Raw genomic sequence first — 22,184 nt, forward strand, 5'->3', positions numbered from 1 at the left:
TTTTTTTTTCTAACTCCAAACAGAAGTCGCCTTGTCCAACCAGCTGAGCAAACAATTCTGTAGAGCTACTTTCCACTTACGGAGGACAGCAGGGATGAGTTGACTTTACCTATACAATAGCAGGGCCATGCGCTCAGCAAGTTCAGGTTTGATGGTGGTTTGTGCATCTGATGTTAGGTGCACAATATAAAAGAGGGTTTGGGTTGTATTGAGAACAGACTCAGTATTCAGAGGCAAATCCCTCTGAAGTCTATTTGAAGCTGCCTTAGGAGAACTAAGGTAACTGTGTGAGAGAGCATCGAGAATGAAGAAGAGAAGTAGAGGAAAACCATTGAAGCCACAGGTCAGGGCATCCACGTATTCAGAACATTACAATTATGGAGGTGACATGGGTCACAACCAATAGGACTTAAAAGCTGACAAATGTAAGCCTGCACACAAAAGTGGGGTATTCCTCTCATGACCCAAGGGGTCACATTCATTAATCACATACGTGATAGAGAACGGCAAGCCTATGGCTGATGCTCTGCGGTGTACTCTTCCCGCTACTTAATAAGGAACCGGAGCATTGATGCTCTACTAGACCGTAGCTCTGTTGTGAACATTCCGAGATAAGGCTTTCCTCAAAATCACAGGTTTGTGAGAGAAGTAAAGCCATGCATAAGTAGATATGAAAATGCAAAACAATGGAGGGACAAGTTGCCCCCTGGGAGGAGTTGACCTTTCTTAGTGTCCATATGGAGGAGAGAATTCCAGGGGCCGAGGGTGCACACAGGGCTATGTCTAGGGGTCAAGAGTGTTGGGAAGGGACTTTGGAGGTGATGTTTGAACCTGAAGGATCTACATATGAACTGTGAGCAGACATAGAGAAATCATTGTAATATAAATTACTCAGACCCCAAAGAGCTTCAATTCTCTAGCACTGTCCCCTCTGCAGGGGCTACACTCTGCGTCTCTGAAGCCGCTCCATTTTTTTTTTCTTTTGGATACGCGTGAAAGGACAAGTGGTAGTAGGTAGAGACAATGACGAGTCACCGTTGCGTTTGATAATCATTTCCTTGCGTGATGAGCAGGCACACTCAGCAGAGGGTTAACATTTCAAATTCTTTCCAATGGGGCAGTAAAACTCAGAAGGGGTGAAGAACACCCTTGCTATTCATCGGTCTAGCTTCTCCGTAGTCTATTGTTAGAAATACAACCCTGCATCGATAAGTGTGACATGGTAAGTTTAGAACATCTTTAATGAATGTCAACCTTCACACAGGTAGACAACTGCCAGCCAACAATTCCTGGGCATGGGGAAAATGGTACACATAAAAAAAAATCAAAACCTTCAGGTTCCTAAAAATTCTTTAGTTACTGTCTCTCCCCAGCATCTAAGGCAGAGTCACTATTTCTTTCTTTTTTTTCCTCTTTCTTTTTTCCTTCTTCTTCTTTTTAAATGTTGAGCACGTTCCTTTACAGGGCTTAGAAATCTTTCTGGTCCAATTGAACAAGAAAGGACTCCTCTTGTGCCTTTTTTTTTCTCCAGGCTGATGAAGCCTTATAGAAATGTAAATGCAGTAAGAGGAGCTCACAGGAAGCTCGTGTGGGGCTCGGGCTCTTCTCCTCTCCTCTCTTGTAAGAAAATTCCCTGATTCTGCTGCTGTGTGCATCTCGTGTGTAAGGGCATTTAATTAGCTACAAGTTACAACAAAGACTTTGAAAGGAGAATGTATCCCTGGCCAGATGCTTTTATTTTCATTTGGCGAACTGCTGGGTGTTTAGCTCCCTTATCAAGAACTGCATGGGCTGCTGGGCTAAATTGGGAGCATCTCCACACTGTTTGACAAATAGATTTTTTTGTAAACTGATTTAGCCTTTCCATTGTTTGCATTTCATTATATAGCAGACTTCATGTCACAAAATCGGTATTCATTCAAAACAGAGAATTTAGAGATAGGACAGTAGCCAGATAAAAAATATTGCACAGGTCAGGCCCATTAGGCACAGAATAATAGCAAGCCAGTGATCCAACGGGCCCCGTCTTCAGCAGAGAAAGGGCAGCCATGGCTGAGGTCAGGAGCCAGCTGAGGACTTTACATGAGGCTGTGGACATATTTACGGGACAATTTGCAAAGGAGGTGGGGGGGGGAGTGCTAAGAAGACATCCCGTGTGATACACTGAACAAAGGAGACAGGTTAATTTTTGCGTCTTACATCTCCTTTCCACCTACTAGCGCACGGGGGTGGGGTATACCAAGGATGGTTTTTAACAGTTGAGTTATGTCTTGTTTGCTTCTGAAACTCTGGCTCAAAAGAGGCTGGGGACCGTCTGTGGTACATATGGAAGGGCAGTAGAAGGGAAGTCCACGTTGAAGAAAGGTTTGCACAGCAACATCGCTTTTTGTTTTATTTCTAAATAAATAATAATTCTAAATAAATAATGTGTGTATGTTCGTGCTTGCGTGCGTGTATGCGTGTGTGTGTGTGTGTGTGTGTGTGTTTGTGTGTGTGCATGTGCACACTTATGTGAATGTAGGTGCCACAGGTCTTGACTGTACATGCGTACAGTATTAAGCTATGGCTTTAAGCTGTACCCCTGAGCTCTGGCCTGGGAAGCCCCTCTTCACTGCCAGCTTCCAGTGTGAAGCCAAAAGAGTCACAGAGGAGAGCCACGTGAAATAATTTGTTTCAGTAAAATAATTTTTAAAAGTGAGTGATCAAAGCCATAGCCTTCGGACATCTTGTTCTTGCTCAGCGAGAGTCCTACTTCCTCCTTGGTGGTCTTGCTTTCTTTACTTACCTGTCAGTGTTGGGGTTACTCCGTGACGATTGGAGAGTTGTCTTTCTCACACGAAGCATCATCTCTGGAGAATCAGACAAACCCGAGAAAGATGGTGGTGGCCTTTAGTTATGGGATGGCAGGGTACCGAGATCTCTGTCCTGCTGCATGACTTTGCTGATCCCATGAAGACACGTAAACATTATTGGTAAGTAGAAGTCACCAGGGAGAGAAGGAAATGAAATGTTGGTGTGTGACCAGGAGCCTGCCCTCACTTCCAGTTTTAAAATGAAAGTGTTAGCTGGGCAGTGGTAGCGCCCGCCTTTAATCCCAGCACTTGGGAGGCAGAGGCAGGCGGATCTCTGAGTTTGAGGCCAGCCTGGTCTACAAAGTGAGTTCCAGGACAGCTGGCTATACAGAAAAACCCTGTCTTAAAAATACCAAAAAAAAAAAGAGAGAGAGAGAAAGTATTTGTGAATGAGCCCCCACCCCCAGCCCAGCCCTGGTCTGATGGTATTCCACCATGTCTCTGCTCAGTCCTTTTCCCTTGCTGGGTCTGTTGACATCTCTGAAGTGTGTTCTGGCAGGTTCTGCTGGTTTCTGAGAGATGAATAACCTGCTCACATTGTTACATCATTGAAATAAGAATGCAGTATAAGAAAATGGATGGGAAGGCTGAGCACAGGCTCAGGGGGAGAGCATTCGCCTAGAGTGATGCCCCATGTTCCGGCCCCATCTCAAGAAAAGGAAGAGAAGGAAGGGACAGAGGGAGCGAAGGAGAGGGACAGGGAGAAAGGGGAGAGAGGGGGGGAGGGAGTGATGGGAGGAGGGAGGGAAGCTTCATACATGTTAGGTAAGTGCTCTACTACAGAGCTATACCTCCACTGCCTGAATACAACCTGATCAGTGAGTGGGGGAGCTTGGTGGTGGTGGGGGGCTGAGTGAGTGAGTGAGTCCCGGATGTCCTGAACCTCACTGTGGATCATAGGCAGGCTTTAAACCTGTGGTGATCAGCCTTTCCTCCTACCTTAGCCTTTCCATCACTGGGTGCCCAGGCTTGCATCACACTTCCTGGCTTAGATATTCTTTTAAGTTGTATTTATGCCTCACTGACCAGTGCTGTGGTGTTTGCAGGTCACACCTTGGCAGTACTGCATTTCTATTGGTTAAATTTCCTAAATGGACGAGCCCAGAAAATACTGGTCCTCAAGACAATGTCACTCAGAGGTGGTTTTCGGTTTATCTAACCCCGCTCCCAAGGTGGTTAACCTCACCTGCTTCCTGCTTCCTTCCCTTTTCAACACTGGTTGAGGTTCACACTTAACCTGTGGGTCTCACCCTTGAAGCTCCATCGTGTGGGCCCTTCTGACTCACTGCCTCTGGGATCCAAACTGCTGTAGTCTCTAGTCAGTTCCTCTAGGCAGCTGGACTGTCTCATTGCAGGATTTCTCTTGGTCTTTGGAGCACTGCCCTCTGTTGATAAGCTAATAGGAGATACCCCGATGACAGAACCAACTACCATCCAAGCCCTAGAGTCCATTGAGCCCGGCGACTTTTCCATTTGCACAAAGAATATCATTTCATTTACATGTGCGTAGCTCACAGTAGTCTTGCATCATACCTATCACACATTTCATTCCTAACAAATGCTGCTTCATGGAGCATTTTCCCTTATGACATAAGCAAAAAGGGATGTGCTTCTTCCAAAAATATCTTTGTGTTTGTGTGTGTGTGTGTGTGTGTGTGTGTGTGTGTGAGAGAGAGAGAGAGAGAGAGAGAGAGAGAGAGAGAGAGAGAGAGAGAGAGAGAGAGAGAATACTCATAGAAGCCAGAAGAGGGAGTTCGGTACCTCCAGCAGGATTATAACTGCTTGTTAGCCACCCAAAATAGGTGCTAGGAATCAACTCAGATCCTCTGAGAGGAGCAACTACTCTAAACCTGAGACTGACACCTCTACAGACCCCCTTCCCTTACATTAATTGTTCTAACAATAGAACTGAGAGAAAGGAATTTCCCAGAGTCCACAGCCAACCCTCTCTCTGTAGAGCTGCGGTCATGCAGCAGGCTACCCCAACCAATAGATGCTTTCTCTTTCCTTTCACAGGGATGATTAGAGGGGGACCTTGCACACAGGTGAAACGTTTTCCCAACGAGCAGCATCTCCAACCCTGCATCAGTGTGTTCGGTTTTGCTGGTTTAGTTCGGAGGCTCCAGGGCTCGGACCCAGGAACTCAAATATGCTAAAGGAAAGCTGAACCAGGTCCCGCCCCCCTGCTCCCTTCGAGTTGATGTTTTTTTTTTCTTCTGCTTCCTGTATAGCATTCCTAATGTTGGGCTCTGCGCTAAGTGATTTACTAGCAGTTCTTAGTCTCAAACTTGGCTGTACCTCTAAAGTATCTGGGGGAACTTTACAAACTCCCAATGCCAGAGATTATAAATTACTTGTCCAGATTAGAGTTTGGGGCCTCGCTGATATGTGGACTGTCTCCTTCAACCACCTCAGTCACAGGTGAGGTTGGAGTCATCCACATTTTAAAAAAAAAATGAAGAGACCAAGACATCGAAGGGTTGACTCCCTTAGTTCACAGGTCCCTCAGATTGAGACTGGAGAAAGGCAGAAGTCAGTTTTTCTCATCCTCAGAATTAGGAGGTTAAGTTCAAACAACAACAACAACAATAACAACAACAACAACAACAACAAACAAACCCTTTTTCATAAGTCAAAATAGATTAATAAGTAGCTAATTGAAAAACTACTAAATGTTAACTACTAAAATATTAACAAAATTTCTTCCCCTAAACACTTGATGCATACTTACAAAAAAGAATCAAGTTGAACCCCGGGGGGATCGCACTCAGGTGGTTGTTATGCTTTATGGCAAGCCCCTTTACTGCTGAGATCTATTGCTAGCCTTTAGTGCGGCTTTCTAAGAAAACAACAACAAACAATGGCTCTTACTAAGTATTCCTATCAGGGCTCAACTCTAGGGATGAAGCACTGACTAGAAGAACAGGCTTGAGGGCTGGGGGAATAGCTCATCTGGTGACTACCTGCAGGTGGAAGCGTGGGGACCTATGTTTGATCCCCAAGCTCCAAGTAAGAGGGTCAGGCATGATGGATGTCATGGACTTGTAACCCCGAAAGTGGGGAGATAGAGCCAGGTGCATCCCTGGGGCTCAGTGGCCAGCCAGCCTATTCTGAGAGTTCCCATGGTGAGCACACATGTGGATCTGCACAGCTGCAACAGGGCTTGCTGGAAGAACTGCATGGAAGGAGATAAGCGAGCCAGAGAGCAGCCTCAGGTTAGCCCTTTGCCTTCTTGGCCCAGTAGTTAACCCCACCCCCCTACTGGGACTTAACTGTGTCTCCTGTGGCTTTAACAGGGCACCTCAGGGAAATAGACGCTGTGGTGGAGGGGGGTGTCATTCTCCCTTGGGTATTTGCCCACATTTCACCAAGAAAATCTTAATGGGATGAAATTTAAGAAATATGACTTCTTAATGCAAAAACTGTATGCAGCATACAAGAGCAGCCCTGAAGGCTTTGCCAAAATATGATTTGGTCACATATGTATCTGAGCTATTGTCTCAGAAAGTAAAGTTGCCCTGCACCAGGACAGAGTACTTTTATGGTGCACAGCCACCGTCTGGGTCGCAGTGATGGGGACTGATGGAGCTGCTTTATTTGTTTTGCATTATCCAAAACTTGGTCAATGTGAATATTTGAAAAACAGAAAATAAAAACATGAACAAAGTCACACCCTCTCCCCCCAGCTCCTCCCTGACTATCCAGTAGCTCATTCCAAAATGGCTGCTGAACCCTGGATCCTGCATCCTGGATCCTGGCCTTGGCTTTTATATCATTTTGTCTCTTTGATCTTTTTTCCTCCCAACATTCTTTTTTTTTCTCTATTTATCTTACAAAAAATCACTTTAGTTTTTAAATTTCTTTATACTACACTAGTCAGCAAGGTCACTGTAAACTGAATCCCCAATTAACAATGGAGGAGTAGTCACTGTGAGTTCATTTGTTCATTTGTTCACTCACTCATTCATTCATTCATTCATTCATTCATTCATTCATTCATCTATCCAGGATATGTACTTCATGTTTCCCCAAAGCATTGATAAGACTATTTGCCAAGTTCCATTACTGGCCCTCTGGATGCCATTAGACTCAGTGTAGCTCCACAAATTGCAGTTAGATTGGTGTTTGAGTGGTAGCAGGGGTGGGGGTGCAGTGGGGGTGGGAGGGTGGGGGGAACAGTAAGTATTTTGTAAAAATTAAATCTCCAAAGGAAATCACTACCCCCAAATCTATCTATGTTAGATGGGGGAGAAAGGAGAATTCATTTACAACAACCCACCACTTCCTTCTTCCTTAAAAAAAAATATATTACTTTAAGGGGTTGGATAATTGGCTGAGCATCTAAGTGTGCACACTGCTCTTGCAGAGGATGGGGGAGTTCTGTTCTTCTAACGCGTTAGGCAGTTCCAGCTGCAAGGTGTTTGATGCTCTCTGCTGGCCTCTGCGGGAACTGCACTTGTGTGCACAAACCCAGCTCACACACACACACACACACACACACACACACACGCATGCACGCACGCACGCACGCATTCACACACACACGCACACGCACATGCATGCATACATTCACACACACATGTACACATACACACACACGCACACACACACACACACACACACACACACGCGCACACGCACACATTCATACGCTCTCTGCTGGCCTCTGCGGGAACTGCACTTGTGTGCACAAACCCAGCTCACACACACACACACACACACACACACACACACCATACCACACACACACACACACACACACATGCACACACACAATTAAAAATAAAGATAAATCTTGAATAGGAAAGAACAAAGGCCGTGCCTTTAGAGATTCTGCTGTGCTTTGGGGACAGATGTACATGTGGATTTGTCTATTGGGTTAGAATGTGTCCTAGCTCTTCAGATGACCTTTTCCCTAGGGACACTCAGATCCCAGTGTGCCCTATTCTCCTGCACTGGTGTATTGTCAGCAGTTGTGAGATTAACACTTGTAGCCTGCTGCTAACCAAGCTAGGAGAGGAAGGAAATGGGAAGTTACTGTTAGGGACTGCCTCACCATCTAGGTGTATAACCTGGGTTAAGGCTCTTAGCTATCTGGAGCCCTGTATCTGTCAGGTAAAAGGGTTGAACTCCTAACCCATGCTTGTCCCTGCCTCTAATTCCCCATTGTCCAAACTCACTGCTTTGCCATGTACAGGAGAGTAAAGTTTTACAAAGAAACTGAGTTCTTGATTTATCTGATCAGCAGAGCTGTGTGAATTTACTCTTGCCTGGGACCATGGAAGCCAGCATCAGCCAGTTGACCGGCCTGAACTGCTTCAGTAGAGGGATGTGAGAGAAGATATGCAGAAGGGTATACCTTCTCTCTCCTTTTGGGGGAATATTGTACAATTGTATTATTTGGAGAGCCAGCCGATTCTACTAACTCTCCCGACACTGTCTTCCTCATCAGACAAGATGAGCACTCCGAAGGCATTGGCTTTCCTTGCTCCTGCACATTTTGTTCAGCCAGTGGACACATAGTAGAATAATAGGCAGTTCACAGACTCTTAAGGCAAAGGTTGTTTTTACTTTACTGGGGGAGATACTCCTTCTCCTCCTCCTCCTCCTCCTCCTCCTCCTTCTTCTTCTGATAAAATACAATGACAAAAACAACTCAAAGAGGAACCAGCTTATTCTGGAGGAACCAGCTTATTCTGGTGCATGTTGTAAGAGTGTAGTCCATCATGGTGGAGCAGGCAAGGCAACAGGACACTTGAGAAGAAGTGAGTGATGAGTTCATGCTGCTGCCCAGCTCCTCCTCCATGTATAGATCCAGGATCCCAGCCAGGGAATGATGCCACCCATAGTGGGCAGTCTTCCCACCTCCATTAGGGCAATCAAGATCATTTCCCACAGTGGGGCCCAGTGGTCTGTCTCCCAGGTGGTTTTAGATTCCGTCAGGTTTACACTGTCACGCTTGTACTTCATTTTCATCTATTTTAATTAAGACCTCGAATGACTCAAAGATGGCGTTCAGTTGACTCACAATAGCATTCTCTTATACCTACTCTTTCAATTGGATTTCAAAATAATGCTAGTACTAATAGAAGGTTCACTTTAAGGAGGAGAACAGTTAAGATCTATTATCTAAACTACAGGATTTTTGAGAGTATAAAGAGGGATGGTTGTCATTCATAAGGCTAGGATAATGGGCTCAAATAAGAATGATCGTTGCCCAGTAAGTCATATGCCTTCTCCCTGTAACCTGTAACCCGGACAGGCACTTTACTGAATTAGTTTAACTTGTTGAATTGTGATAACAATTCTACAAAAAATATCTCAGTTCCCTTTTCACTACAGAAAGAAACAAAATGTTGCCTAGGTAAAGTGACTCAATACCAAAGCCTTATATTCTCTCTCTGGGTCATTGGCGTGTGAACCCTGACCTGTCTCAGAAAGACCAAGGCTCCTTCATGTATAAGCCCTTTTACTTGACAATCTCTTGGTTTCTGCAGGTGTGATAGACACGGTCCCTATTAATCAGCTTTGGTTGAGGGAAGCAGATGTTTATCAAGCACGGTCATTTGTGAAACAGATCCTTAGAAGTTTGTCAGCCTCTAACATAAAAAAAAAAAAAAAGTCTAATGAACTCTTTTAGCCCGTTTATGTGGATATCTGATGGCACGATCGATCTCCGTCTCTTTTCTGGTTTTTAAACTAGTCCTTTGAAAATTTGGACAAAAAGGGTTAATGGAAACTCTCAGAGTAGAAACCTTTCAAATTATATTGATAATCATCAGGGGAAAGTGTGCTTTTTTGTGTGTGTGTTTCATGAAACACACACACACACACACACACACACACACACACACACACACACACATTTATCCTTAGATATACTCTACATGTAACGGGGTGGCTAAGGTGAGTAATTTGGTCGTTTTGCTGGCATCAAACCATGCATTGATAGTTGGAAGTCTGTCATATTTGTACCACCCCTCCCCCACTGTTTCCACACCCCCCCCCATCCTCTGTTCCCTCAGAATGAAACCACCCTTTATTTTGGACAACTCGATCACACACATCATTGAGTCAACAATTTATAGCTTTTAAAAATAGGGACTTTGTCCCCTCTTAGGTTTATTGTTTATCATAATCACCTTTCAAGTGAAAAGGCTAATTTACCCTTTCTATAGGAATATTTTAAGCTTGATTATCATAATATTACAGCCGCCTGAAAAGGTCTAAAAACGGGACATTGACCTTGAATGTTTTCTGCATTTAGCTCATGGTGCTTAACATTCAGGAAAGAATGTAACTGCAGCTCATTTATTAATGTATAATTTCACGATGTTAACTATGCCTCCGTCAATGCATGCCATGCAGCCTGCAAAAAGCTTACAGGATGCCCTAACATGTATCTGATATTTTATGAGAGCCAGGACCTTAGAAATACAATGTAACAAAGTCAGTTTTCCCACTGGACTGACTGTAGTTTATAATTTAATTTTTACTGACACTTCCCCGTGTATATTATTAGCCTGACAAAACACAAGCAAAATAATCCCGAATTAATTAAACAGAAACCAAATTGCCTCTAGTAGTTTCTCTGTCTCTCTCTGGCTTTTTACACACACACACACACACACACACACACACACACACACACCACTTGGAAAAGAGTTTGGTGCGTTCTCGAAGTGAGACAATAGCTCCTTCGTGAATTTAGACTTCTTAATTTGGGAATGGATTAGACAGATTTATGGGACAAGAGGTTTGTTGGAAGGCAAGGCTTTTATTAATGTTTCTGTGGAAGCCACCACTTGCCACAGAAATGATTGCTTCTTGCCAATGGAGACAATAATTTAAATATCAAAGTCTGCACCCTATAAATGAAAGGCAACACAGAGTGAGATATGATGAATTGACAGAGGTTCAGTAGGAATGGAAAGTAGGCGTCCGGACTTGGATGCAAGTCTGTGCTCTCAGTGGGAAAGGTGCTAGCTTCAGCAGGCTCCTAGCACAATGGAAGCTGGCTTCTGCAAGTGACAGAACGAGGGACAGTTAGGTGAGAGCACCTGAACAAGGCCACAGGGCTCCTGAGGGCAGTACACGGGGTCTGGCATCTGACTTTCTATGCTTGTTACCCAAGATGCTTTTCTGAAGGATGTCTGGTCTCCTTTGGAGGGCAAAGACAGTTAGTTTCTGATAATCTTGCTTAGTTAAGTTTATGTACTGTTATTCGTTGCACCGTATATAATACGTCTAAGATAGTAGGGAAAGTGGTTCTAAAGGCTAAACCACTTTTCAACTGTTTAGGGACTTGAAGGGAGACATTTTTTCAGGGGTAGGATACAAGGCAAACTGGAAGTATCCGTGCACTAGGCTTGTTGGCTTTCAAATATGTAACATATGTCAGAAGTACAGTGTGAAATGGAGACCTTCAAACATGCCAAGGATGATTTTAAACAGTTCAATAGATTCATCCTATTGGTTCTCATGGACAAAGTTGAAAACTAAAGTCATCAGAAATACAAGAATGACCAAGACTAAATTCCTCATTGTCTTTGCCCAACCCCAAAATAGAGTGTTAGGATGTTTTAGGACATGGTTTTGATGGGGAATGTAGTAAAATTCCTGCCATATACAATTCATAGGAACCTATCTCTTGTTTCCACTTAGACATTGCTTGTTACTATTTTATTCAAATAGAAATGAAATCTATCCTCTGACTGGTGCCTCTGCATTTGTTGAAGATATTCAGATATTTGTGACTGCATTGTCTAATGAAGAAGAGATTGAAATTCTGCATAGAGTGCAGGCCCAATGCGTGAGAGACTGATAGTAACTAATTCATTTATATTCTTTGTGCAACAGTCCTGAGGGGGGGGCTTTTTTGTTTGGTTCAATTTCTTCCTGATTTGGGTAGACTCCTTGTGGTAAGATTGTAAAGCATCTACATAGGTAACAGTGCGTGTTTATCCAGGCTTTGGTCTCTGTTCTCCCATCTCCGGTGTGTTGGTGTGTCTCTGTGTTTTTCTTTTTTTTCTCCTGAGATTCTTGGGTGCTTAATTCAGCTTTACAGGTATCATGTTTATTATTAATAATTTTGTTCCTGCCTCTTCCAAGATGAGAGAGCTGTGTGGCTGGGGAAGGCTCCTTGAGAGGCCTTGAGCTGTGTGCTTGTATACTTTCCTGCAAGCTTTTTGGCAAGTTTATTGCAATTGGGTATTATTTTAAATTGGTTGCACAGGATTTAAGATTATAAGTGGCACCGTAGGGTCTTGGACAGGGTGTAAGGCACATCACTTACCTAGCATACATTGGTTGCTCAGTGAGGATGTAGTTAGGGAAAGATTAGAAAAGAAGGCTATGAACATCTGTGCATGTTTCTCTGTGGAAACAGAGGACAGACTGGTCCAACACGCACGAGAGTCTAAGTATGTTTCCAAAATATACAGCAGAGAAATCAAATGGTCTGTAATGACAGCAAATAAATTACCCAAATAAGAAAATTTGGGGAAATCAAAGATTACTTCTAGGCCTTGTAATGACTTTAAGACTCACTGGTGAATAATTGACTCCAAACCTTGCCTTTAAAGGGCCGTTTCAAAGGAGTCACAATGGATGCTGTCACAGCAGTGTGATACAGTGAGAATGAATATAGTACAGGGCATTGTACAAGTGCAGAGCAGAATACAGTTTTGGATATTAAGATGTGTCAAGTAGACAGGATAATCTTAAATTTTAAGTAAATATTCTGGGTCAAAAATATGAAACTTCTGTTGGAATGTGAATATATATGTATGTATATATAATATATGATAGGTGTATAAATCTATTAATTACATTGAATTTTTTTAATTTAGTAAAAAAAAATCAGAGCAGTGTTTGAAAGATGCTTTCCTTTGTAAAACAGTATATGTTTTCATATTTCCCTGATTGCATTTTAGAAAAAGAACACATTTCACGCAAAACATCTTTTTATTTATTTCTTTACTCGTAAACTGATTCCATGTCTCATTTTCAACTGAATAGGCAAGACTTTTAATTTTTTTTTTTTATTAAACTGGGTGTCTGCAGAATGCTTGGATTTTCTTCTCCATATCAAAGCTCTTTTAATTCAGTGCTCACAACCAAATTTACATCTTAATTGCAGAGTTCACATTTAACAATATAGACAGCATAATGCTACTGGTAATTAAGCCTTTACTACCTGTTTTTATACAGTATTCTTAAGCACAGTCCTTTTTTTCCTTCTGTGTTAAGTCCTGGTTCTAGAAACTTGTGTACGTTTAAAACACACATAGAAGGAATCCGATGCCTGTCTTGGGTATGTAGCTAAATACATGGTGTGTGTGTGTGTGTGTGTGTGTGTGTGACAAAATCGTGCCTGTCATTTTTATATTCTGAATTTTAATGTGGATGTTCTATTTTAGTGCTTTGTTTCTTAAAGGCCTAGAAAATCTGAGAGGGTTGGGAGAGTTTAGTTCTGATGTGGTGAATTTAACACATACTGAATATCTGAGCTGTTTTATTTTGATCACAGAGACGATCCTATTCTTGCCCTGTAAGACTTCAGATGCAGGAGGTTTGTAAGCAAGAAAGCTCAGTTCTGTCAAAAGCCTGGGTCTCCCACTCCCCAGGAGGTAGCAGAAAACTCAGTGCTAGAAATAGCTGCTATCTCTTTCAAATGTGCATTTGCTAGTATGTATATATATATATATATATATATATATATATATATATATGCCCTGTAGTTTAAAATAGAACACAAATATTCCTTATTATATGAGAATTAGAAGCAGCCCCTACACTATTGTAAGAGGAAAACCAGCAGTTTTCTTTTACATTGTTTCTTACACCTTTGACTGAGTTGCCATAATTTTTGTTTATTATTATCTGTCTGAAACTGCTTCTTGTAGGCCAGGCTATGGGGCAATATGCAAAATATTCCTGAGTTAATTTTTTTTTTTAAACAAGCCAGGTGTGTTGTGTGTAGAAGCTCATAATTTGTGCTTTACCTCAATGCAAAATATTTTGGATAAAATCATATCTACATATAATTTTATTTATATTCACATATAAATATGAAGATAAATATAAATATTCACATATATGAATATGTCTCCTGTATTGAAATAAATACATGCTTCAGGATACTTTCAGAGCACTGCTTCATGTTCTTGACACAAAAACTGTATGTTGATTTTGCACAAAGTACACTGATATTTAAGGTTCTTGTTGCCGCTCCCTGTCCCCGCCCTCAGTCTTCGGCCCAAACCTGGAAAGTGAAGCGGACAGTGCAGCCTGAATTGTTTACCTTTGTTTTAAAAGGCTGTGACTCAAAGAGAGAGAGAGAGAGAGAGAGAGAGAGAGAGAGAGAGAGAGAGAGAGAGAGAGAGAGAGAGAGAGAGAGAGAGAGAGAGAGAGAGAGAGAGAATATGAATTACCCACAGAATTTGCACAGGCCCTCTCTCTCCAACTGTATCCGTGCACTCTTCTGTACTTCTGGGATGCTGCCTTCCACCCCAGAGGGGTCGACCAGTCAGTCCTTAGGCTGAAACCGTGTCGAAGAAAGTCTTATTTTATTTTTAAATGTTCTTTATATCAGGACACAGCAAGGAATGGTATTAGTAGAAGCTAACGAGACAGTAGAATACATGCAGCAATAATAATAATAATAATAATAAAAATAAGTGAAAAGCAGTCGTCCCCAGTGGAGAACTCAGCGCACAGAGTAAGGCCAGATAAACTTCCTTCACCACCTTCCGCAGAATCCTTCGGCCAAATCTATCGAATTGGCACGAGTTCTTTGCAAAAACAAAATAGGTCTGAGGTTAGAAAAACCAACCATAAATCTCTTCAGCGTAGATTGAGTTAAGTTAGTTACGCTTGATATTTCCTTTCTTTCTTTCTTTCCCTTTTTTTTTTTTTTTTAAGCTTCTCGGGGGTGTGTGAGGGTAGGAATTAAAAGAATAATAAGGGGGGGAAGCTGCGGATCGCTGGGGCTTTTGCAGCCGGCTGCAGCTCTGCCCACCGTGCTCCGGGCAGGCTTTCGCCCTGCCTACCTGCAGGCTGCGGCTCGGGCGGCTCGCGTCGCCTCCCTCCTGATTGGGCAGCGGCCCCCCAATCAGAGGCGCTCCTGGGCCGGTGGGACTGCATATGTAAAACCCTACTTCATATTAATAAGCTCCAATCGGGGCTTTAAGTCCTTGATTAGGAGAGAGTGTGCGAGCCTCGGTCCCAACTGGCCGTGCCTATGGGCTTGTCACCAGGAGAACGCGTGTGTTAATTGCACCGGGCTCTGTCAAGGAAACTTTGATTTATAGGTGGGGTGCACAAATAATGGTTGCCGGGCGCACATGGATTCGGTAGAACTTTGCCTGCCTGAATCTTTTTCCCTGCACTACGAAGAAGAGTAGGTACCTCTTGTTTTTTTTCTTTCCTTTGCAACTCGGCGTGGGGGGTGCGTGTGTGCGGGAGAGTGGACCGGGCAGCGTGTGTGCACGCGGAACAACGTAGTGACCTGGGTGTTCGGTGCTTGTGGGTGCTTGATGGTGTCTGTCTGGTGCCTTTTGTGTGGAGGGTGATCTCCTAATTCAGTAAGTGGAGAATTGTTCTCAGACTACAGTGTTGTTACCTTTGAGGCAGCCCTTTGAGTGTCACTAAAACAGCTGGGCGACAGTCACTTCTCTTTCAGGTGCTAAGAATAGGCGCTGGGCACCAATGCTCAGTGAACTGTTAAAATGCATCTTTTACCCAGATCCATTTTCCCCAGGAAAGATGTTTTAAAATACAATATTCAAAATGATTTATACTACTGAGTGCCTCTTATGTATGTGCAGTTTGACAGATATTTGAAACTCCCTGTCACCCTTTACCGCGCAGAGTTGGAGGCAAAATTGTACATTTATTAATTCTCCTTCAGAGAACAATTTAGCAACTAGCCCTGTGCTGCTCGGAGCCAGCGTAATGGTATTTGTGTGGTTAGCATTAACTCAGTACTTAACTGGCAAATCAGTCCATTAAGTAACATGAGATTTTCACACATTATAAATATTTAAAGGGGAGAAAACTGAAGAAGAAACAGTAGAGACTTTTTAAAAAATCTTCCCTTAAATAGACAATGTGCAGGTCCTGAGTTTGGTTTATCATGTCCATATATATATATATATATATATGTATATATATATATATATATATATATATATATTTCAAACCCAGTTCACTGATATTTATGAATACCTTCTTGGATATTCTATATATTTAGATCATTAAAGGTTCAGGGCAGGGGTAGGGAAAGCAAATTGGGCTCTTTTGTGTAAATGAAGAGGTCATAAACTTAACTTCAACCCACCACTAAGATAAAATACCCGTGGACCACGGAAGCTGTCGCTGGTCTCTTGATTTCTGTTGAGTCAGGTAGATGGCTTTCGCATTACAGTAAAAGCAACTGTTATAATTTTTAAAAGAGTGCTCTTGGCAAACCTTTCTCTTGAGAGACTGTGAAGAAAACAGAACTCTGAGCTCTGGGGCAGTGTGTTGGTGGGAGAAGTCCACTAGCTGTCCTCAGCGGCTGTCATTTCCTTTGCATCCTAATCAAGTGAGGACGGAGAAGTGGCTTGTAGTCTCTGGCTGCCTGTGTGTGTTTGAGTGTGTGCATGTATGTGTGTGTGTGTGTGTGTGTGTTTGAGTGTACGCGTACACCCTGTCATAGGAGAAGACTAGGATCTGAAACACGGAGAGACTGTCTTTGCATCTGTTTGAAACACTTGAGGGAGAGCCAATCTTAAAATGCTCAAGAATAAAAATGAAATACAAACAAAGGTAAGACTGCCCAGTCAAGCACTGTGCACCTGGGCTGTAGGATGGGAGAATCAGAAATGTCTTCATGTAGGTGAGAAAGCCTCAAGCTCACTCAGTCTGAACTTTGTCTCCCAGATACATAAATAAAGCAAACTTTAAATATCTCTCCAAAGGGTTCAAGGAAAGAGGAGTTTCCTTGAATTTAACTTCTTATACCTAATTTGAATAATTAGTTTAGATAAGCCTCTTAGAGCAGATGTATTTAAATGAAACCAGGGCACATGTCCTTTTGGCTTTGGCGCAAGATTCAAACTAGCTTTTCTCTTTCTTTTTCTTTCTTTCTCTCTCCCTTTCTTTCTCTCTTTCTTTTTTCCTTCTTTCCTTCTTTCTTTCTTTCTGGCCCAATTAAAAGTCATCTTTTTAAAAACACAGATTTATTGTGTGGGTGCAGTTGTGGTGGTTACGTGGTTCACTGGACAGACCAAAAGATCCAGGGCTGAGCAATGAGTGCATCTGCCTCTCTGTCTCAATTAATAAACCACAGAATTTATACATGCTATTAATATTCATAGTAATTGTGCCGGTTTCAACCCCATCACGTGTGTATACACAGAAATGAAACCTGAGTTATGCAGTTTCCAAGGAAAATATTGGACCAATTCTGCTTTGGAGGCTGTTAAAAAGATTCATGCAATTTATTGACCACCATTAAGAGAGCTTAAAATGTTAACCTTTAACTATGTAAGTACATACATTTTTTTTTTTTTTAATTTTAGGAAAGGCGCCAGCACTTTCGAAAGCGCAATGCTGTAATGCATGTTTCACATTGAATAGCCGTAATAGCTGATAACATAAATAGACGGAAATAATGTATCTGCTGGTTTTGACATATGTGTCTGTGTAATCATTCTAAATGAGTGCGCTCCTCTCACGAATCCCTTTCAACCTCTGATTAAAATGTAACATTGACTACAGGATTATAGAGCGGACTTAATTTTACTGACTGTTTTAACAGTTGTCACAGCTGTTGGAAGAAGGCAATTGAAGCACTCCAAAACCGACAGGGAGAGGAGGTGGCAGTTTAGGAAATATCAGCTTTGATCATTGAAATCCAGACAGTGAACATTGAACAGTTTTGTGTTTTTAAGGATCCCTGCACAGAGCCATGCACATTTTATTGTGTATGCTTTCCTCTGTCTATTTTAGGGTGTTGATTTTTATTTTCCCCTCTGACTCATGCATTCTTAGGAAAAGCTAACCTGAATTGAGATACACTTCTTCCAAAGTAATACTATCATGAGGAAATATGAAGAATAAAGATAAAGAATTCTGTATATAACCTATAACCACAGCTGCAACAAACGCCTAAATCATAATGGCTATGGTTACTATTTTTTTTTTTTAAGGAAATATAGGAGCCTGCCCTAAGTTCCTTTAGATACAACAGAATTTGAGAGCCATCAAGAGGTACTTTAAGTTTATTTTTCGGAGGTAGAATACCCAAACTCCAGACTTGGAGCTCTCTACTTTCTGTCTTGATCCATCTGTATGAATCTGTTGCTCACACCCGCAGCCTTCAAGGTAGGTGGTGTAGGTGTGGTCTGCAGACAATCTCTCGGTAAATCTCTGGAGATGACAGCTAGCAGCAATTAGTGCTCTTTGGCTGTAAAATTCTGTAACCTTGCCCACCACAAAACTGAGCAGAACGCATTTCTGTTTTTCAAAGAATTAAATAAGTATGATGCATGCCTTAAACTATATATATATATATATATATATATATATATATATATATAAAGTATAAATTGTGTGTGTTCCTAAATGATTTGTATTATTGTAACTCGTGATTTTTTTTTTCTTCTTGAAGTAACAATTTTTTTTTTAAAGTGTCCCTGAGTTAATGGAATCCGTGTGGAAGGGGGCGGTGACAGACGTGTAGGCTCCCCTGGCCCTTTGTGTTAGGGTATGTGGGCACTACCTTGTGCACATTTGGTGATAATTTTAACTGTCTTCCCATCTTAGCAGAGATAAGGGCTGTAGTTGGGGCTCGGTCTTTCCTACGGAGATGGCTTCTTGTCCTAATGTGTTTGTGGCTGTGCAGCTTTATTTACTGAACCTAGTGTGTTGCAGTGGTAATTAACCCATGTTATTAGCAAAGCCCTTGTGGACAGCCATTAATTCTCTTGCATGGATGATCATTTTTCTAGCGTTTTTTTTTCCCCATTAAGGTAGCTCTGTTCCTTTAATACACACACACATATATGTGTATATATATATGCATATGTATGTATATGTATATTATATACTAAATTGATAGTCTTTGATATATATTTTTAAATTTAGTCTGATCTGTAATGTGTAGTGGCTACTTCTTAGAGAATGGTATTAAAATTCAGCTTTTAAAACTGCTAACAGGGGAAAAGATTTTTGTTGTTATTTTCTTGTAAAGTTGACAGAGAGTGAAAAAGACAGGGATTTTAAGCTTAAAGGGGAAATAACACAGGAAATCACTTTTTGACTTCAAATAGTCCAGATCTTAGAATTTATGATCACACGGGACTTTGAGGTTTTTTTCTTTTTTTATCAGATTTTTATTTAGTTAATAACAGCGTGGGCATTTTTGTAAAATATTGAGGCAGCAGAAAAATACTTGGGCTTCCTTGGTTGAGAGAAGATAAGGACCGTCTCATTAGCCCAGCCATACTTTTGCAATTAATTTTCCATACCTGGTGCTATTCATCAAAGAGGGCAGCTAACTTCTCTAGGGTTCTGTTTAACAATACTTTCATGATTCCTCCCTCCCGCCAGAATTCCAGACAAAGGAGATGTGGTTCTTTGGGAAGGTAGTGCAGTGTCCAAATTGCAAGTCTGTGTCACTTGTGAAAAATTCCTCAACATTGCTGTTCGCTTAGTGATTAGACAAGCTATATCTTTGTCTTGCTTGTCAGAAGATGTTCAGCAGGAACGGTTTTCCTTGGTATGATTTCACAGACTGAGTTGCAATGACATTCTCTGGCTGGGGCTTTACGTTTAAGTGGCCATTCATAGCACTGGTTTTAATGAAACCAATTAATAGCAAATAAACTTTCTAGATTGGCCCCGTAAGCATTTACAAAGGAGACAGGAGTGTGCAACCACAGGAGAACTTTCAAGTCATAGCAGCAGATCAACTGTTCCCTGAGTCTGGTTCCGGAGCAAATTCACAGGAGAGAGACACAATACCAGGTTGATGTGCTATAGTGAAGGCTGGTTCTGGCCAAGCCAGCTCTCTGGAGAAAATCTTTGATTATGTTGGGCCAGTTTGTTCAGTTTTTATCTCTTATACACCCACTGGTATTGTATTAAATTGTCATTGTCCTAAAACACATGAGATAGAAATGAATTGCGCTTTTCTCTGCTCCCTGACAGTGAAATATTTCACCTCTCCAGTCATATTCTCATGCATTTGGCAGTGCAGGGATGACACTAGACGTCTCTACGGCTTGACATTCTTGCTGCATTTTGCATGTCTTATCATTGATTTTTTTTCCCTGTGGCCACATCTACATGGATATAGATTATCTATGCTATGACTGATAAATAAATGCACATGTGGTTCTTTAAAATTTCAAGCAACCGCAAGGATACATATGGGAATGTGTTTGTATGTATGTTTAACTGCATATGAAATACACACATGTGTGGTGAAAGGGCCATGTAAATAGTTTAGATATATTGCTAATATTATTCACAAGCTGTTGCCTAGTAAAGTAATTCTTAGGGGTAATGCACAAATAGTTATTTGGCAATTAAATTTTCCAGATATGGTTTTAACCTGGAATTCATATCTTGAGTATTTATCAGGCCCAACTGGAAAAGGAATTGACTGAGCTATTACATACACATAGGACAGGTGCACAGGTAACCTAGAATGCACATTTTTATCTGATTTTAATTTTTTAAAAATTATATTCACTTATATATTCAGCATCTAGTAACCATAAATAATTTGTAAAATAGGAAATCAACTGCTGATGGTAAATGCATAATTTAATGGGAGCCTGTATCCAGTAGAATATTTTGCAATAGCTCCTGGCTACATCTTTTCCTATATAATTGGCCTGACAAATATATGATAATAAAGAGCAGGGCAGCTCTCAAATAAATGTAAAAATATGAATTTCTTCTATTATACTCAGTAAATATGTCATTTGCTTTATTTACTTTTTTTTTCCTAAGAGAAAATGGATAAAATTGATAGCTATTTTGTATCTGTAAAATTCACTATGGGGTTTTCGTTAATTCAGGTTTATTCTCTGAGGTAAATTCAGAATTCTGTGGTTTTGCTTTCATAAACCTGAGTGTGTGTTGAAAGGGAACATTGATGCAATTGCTTTTTTCTAATCTTCTAATTCATGTTCTAATTTGTACGCTCCTTCAAAGTGCTGGGTTTCTTTCCTACCTTTATTTATTTGCATAACGCTTTATCAAATTCCTGCTCTGGTGTTTATGGAAAATTCCTGCTAACTGCTTCTTTACCGTGAGGCATTCCCTCTCCGAGGTGCTGAGTGACGCCTTCTGCTCTTTGAAGGACCCACCTGACCAATTCCTGTTTCAAGTTCATGCTAGACTCTCACTTTCTAGGACCTCAGGAAGCCTCAGCTAATAAATCGGGTCTCCATTCTGACTTCTTCCCACCACATCTGCTCGTCCTGCTATTTCATACCAAGTGTCAGCTAGTCCCTTTTCTCTGATTTTTGGACAACATTTTTTAAAAAAAATATTTTGCCAGTTATTAAAGTGAAAGGATCTAGATTTTTTTCCCCTGGCAAATATGTGTGTATTGCATGCATGGATTTCTTGTTTTGATTTCTGAAGGATGTTTTTGAATGTCTGGAGAGAACTGGCATTATACATTTTAATTTCTTCAAGTGGTATTCATCCTAATTTGTAGCAAGGCCTCTGTATTTGGAAGGTAATTTGTTAAGGCAAATCAACAAAAGAAAGGTAGTTATTTTAAAATTAGATTCCCACTGGTCTTTTGAAATCTATTTCAGCATACTGGCAAAGGTTTATGTGTGCATTTAACTATAGATTTTAACATAGAGTACTGAACAAAACATTGGCTTTGACACTTAAAATGTATCAATTATTAAAGTGTTGAAGGTCATCAGGACTTTACTGAGGATTAGGTTCTATGCTAGCTAAAGAACCTAAACGTGAACTTATATTTTAATTGTATGAAGCAGTTTTTATTATATGCCTCTGCGCTTCCTCCTGTGGCCTCCAGTGCAACCAAATTGCATGCAGAATTTACATCACCGGGACTGAAGTGCATCTCACGTGTAATACACATTGGCAGCACGTACCTAGCCAAAGAAAACAAATTAATATTGGGCACGCTGAGGGCTGCCAGGCACATCACAGACGCGTCAATTTAACTTCGCTTCATCATCCACCTTCTCCGCAAACAGTTGGTTAGGATGGACCTGAACATCAGGAAAGCAAGCGATGAATTCTCACATAGATCAGTGATTGGGTGGGTCAGCCGAGGGCGAGGAA

General features: G+C 41.4%; 1 protein-coding gene across 8 annotated transcripts in view; it reads left to right on the forward strand.

Annotated features, from left to right (window-relative positions):
* Positions 1-22,184, forward strand: part of Esrrg (estrogen related receptor gamma) — a 628,608-nt gene that overhangs the window by 386,312 nt on the left and 220,112 nt on the right. Inside the window, exon 1 of one of the 8 annotated variants that reach the window (XM_031338263.1) lies at positions 15,019-15,259. The exons of 6 other annotated variants lie outside the window; for them this stretch is intronic. Coding sequence is in view for 1 of the 2 variants with exons in the window: in XM_031338202.1 (XP_031194062.1) it covers positions 15,200-15,255 (56 nt within the window). In the remaining variant the exon portion in view is untranslated. Of the gene's footprint in view, positions 1-15,018; positions 15,260-22,184 lie in introns of those variants that run through there. One more of the 8 variants, XM_031338202.1, reaches the window with a different exon arrangement.

Source organism: Mastomys coucha, unplaced genomic scaffold (genome assembly GCF_008632895.1).
Source record: "Mastomys coucha isolate ucsf_1 unplaced genomic scaffold, UCSF_Mcou_1 pScaffold1, whole genome shotgun sequence".
NCBI classification, from domain to species: Eukaryota; Metazoa; Chordata; class Mammalia; order Rodentia; family Muridae; genus Mastomys; species Mastomys coucha.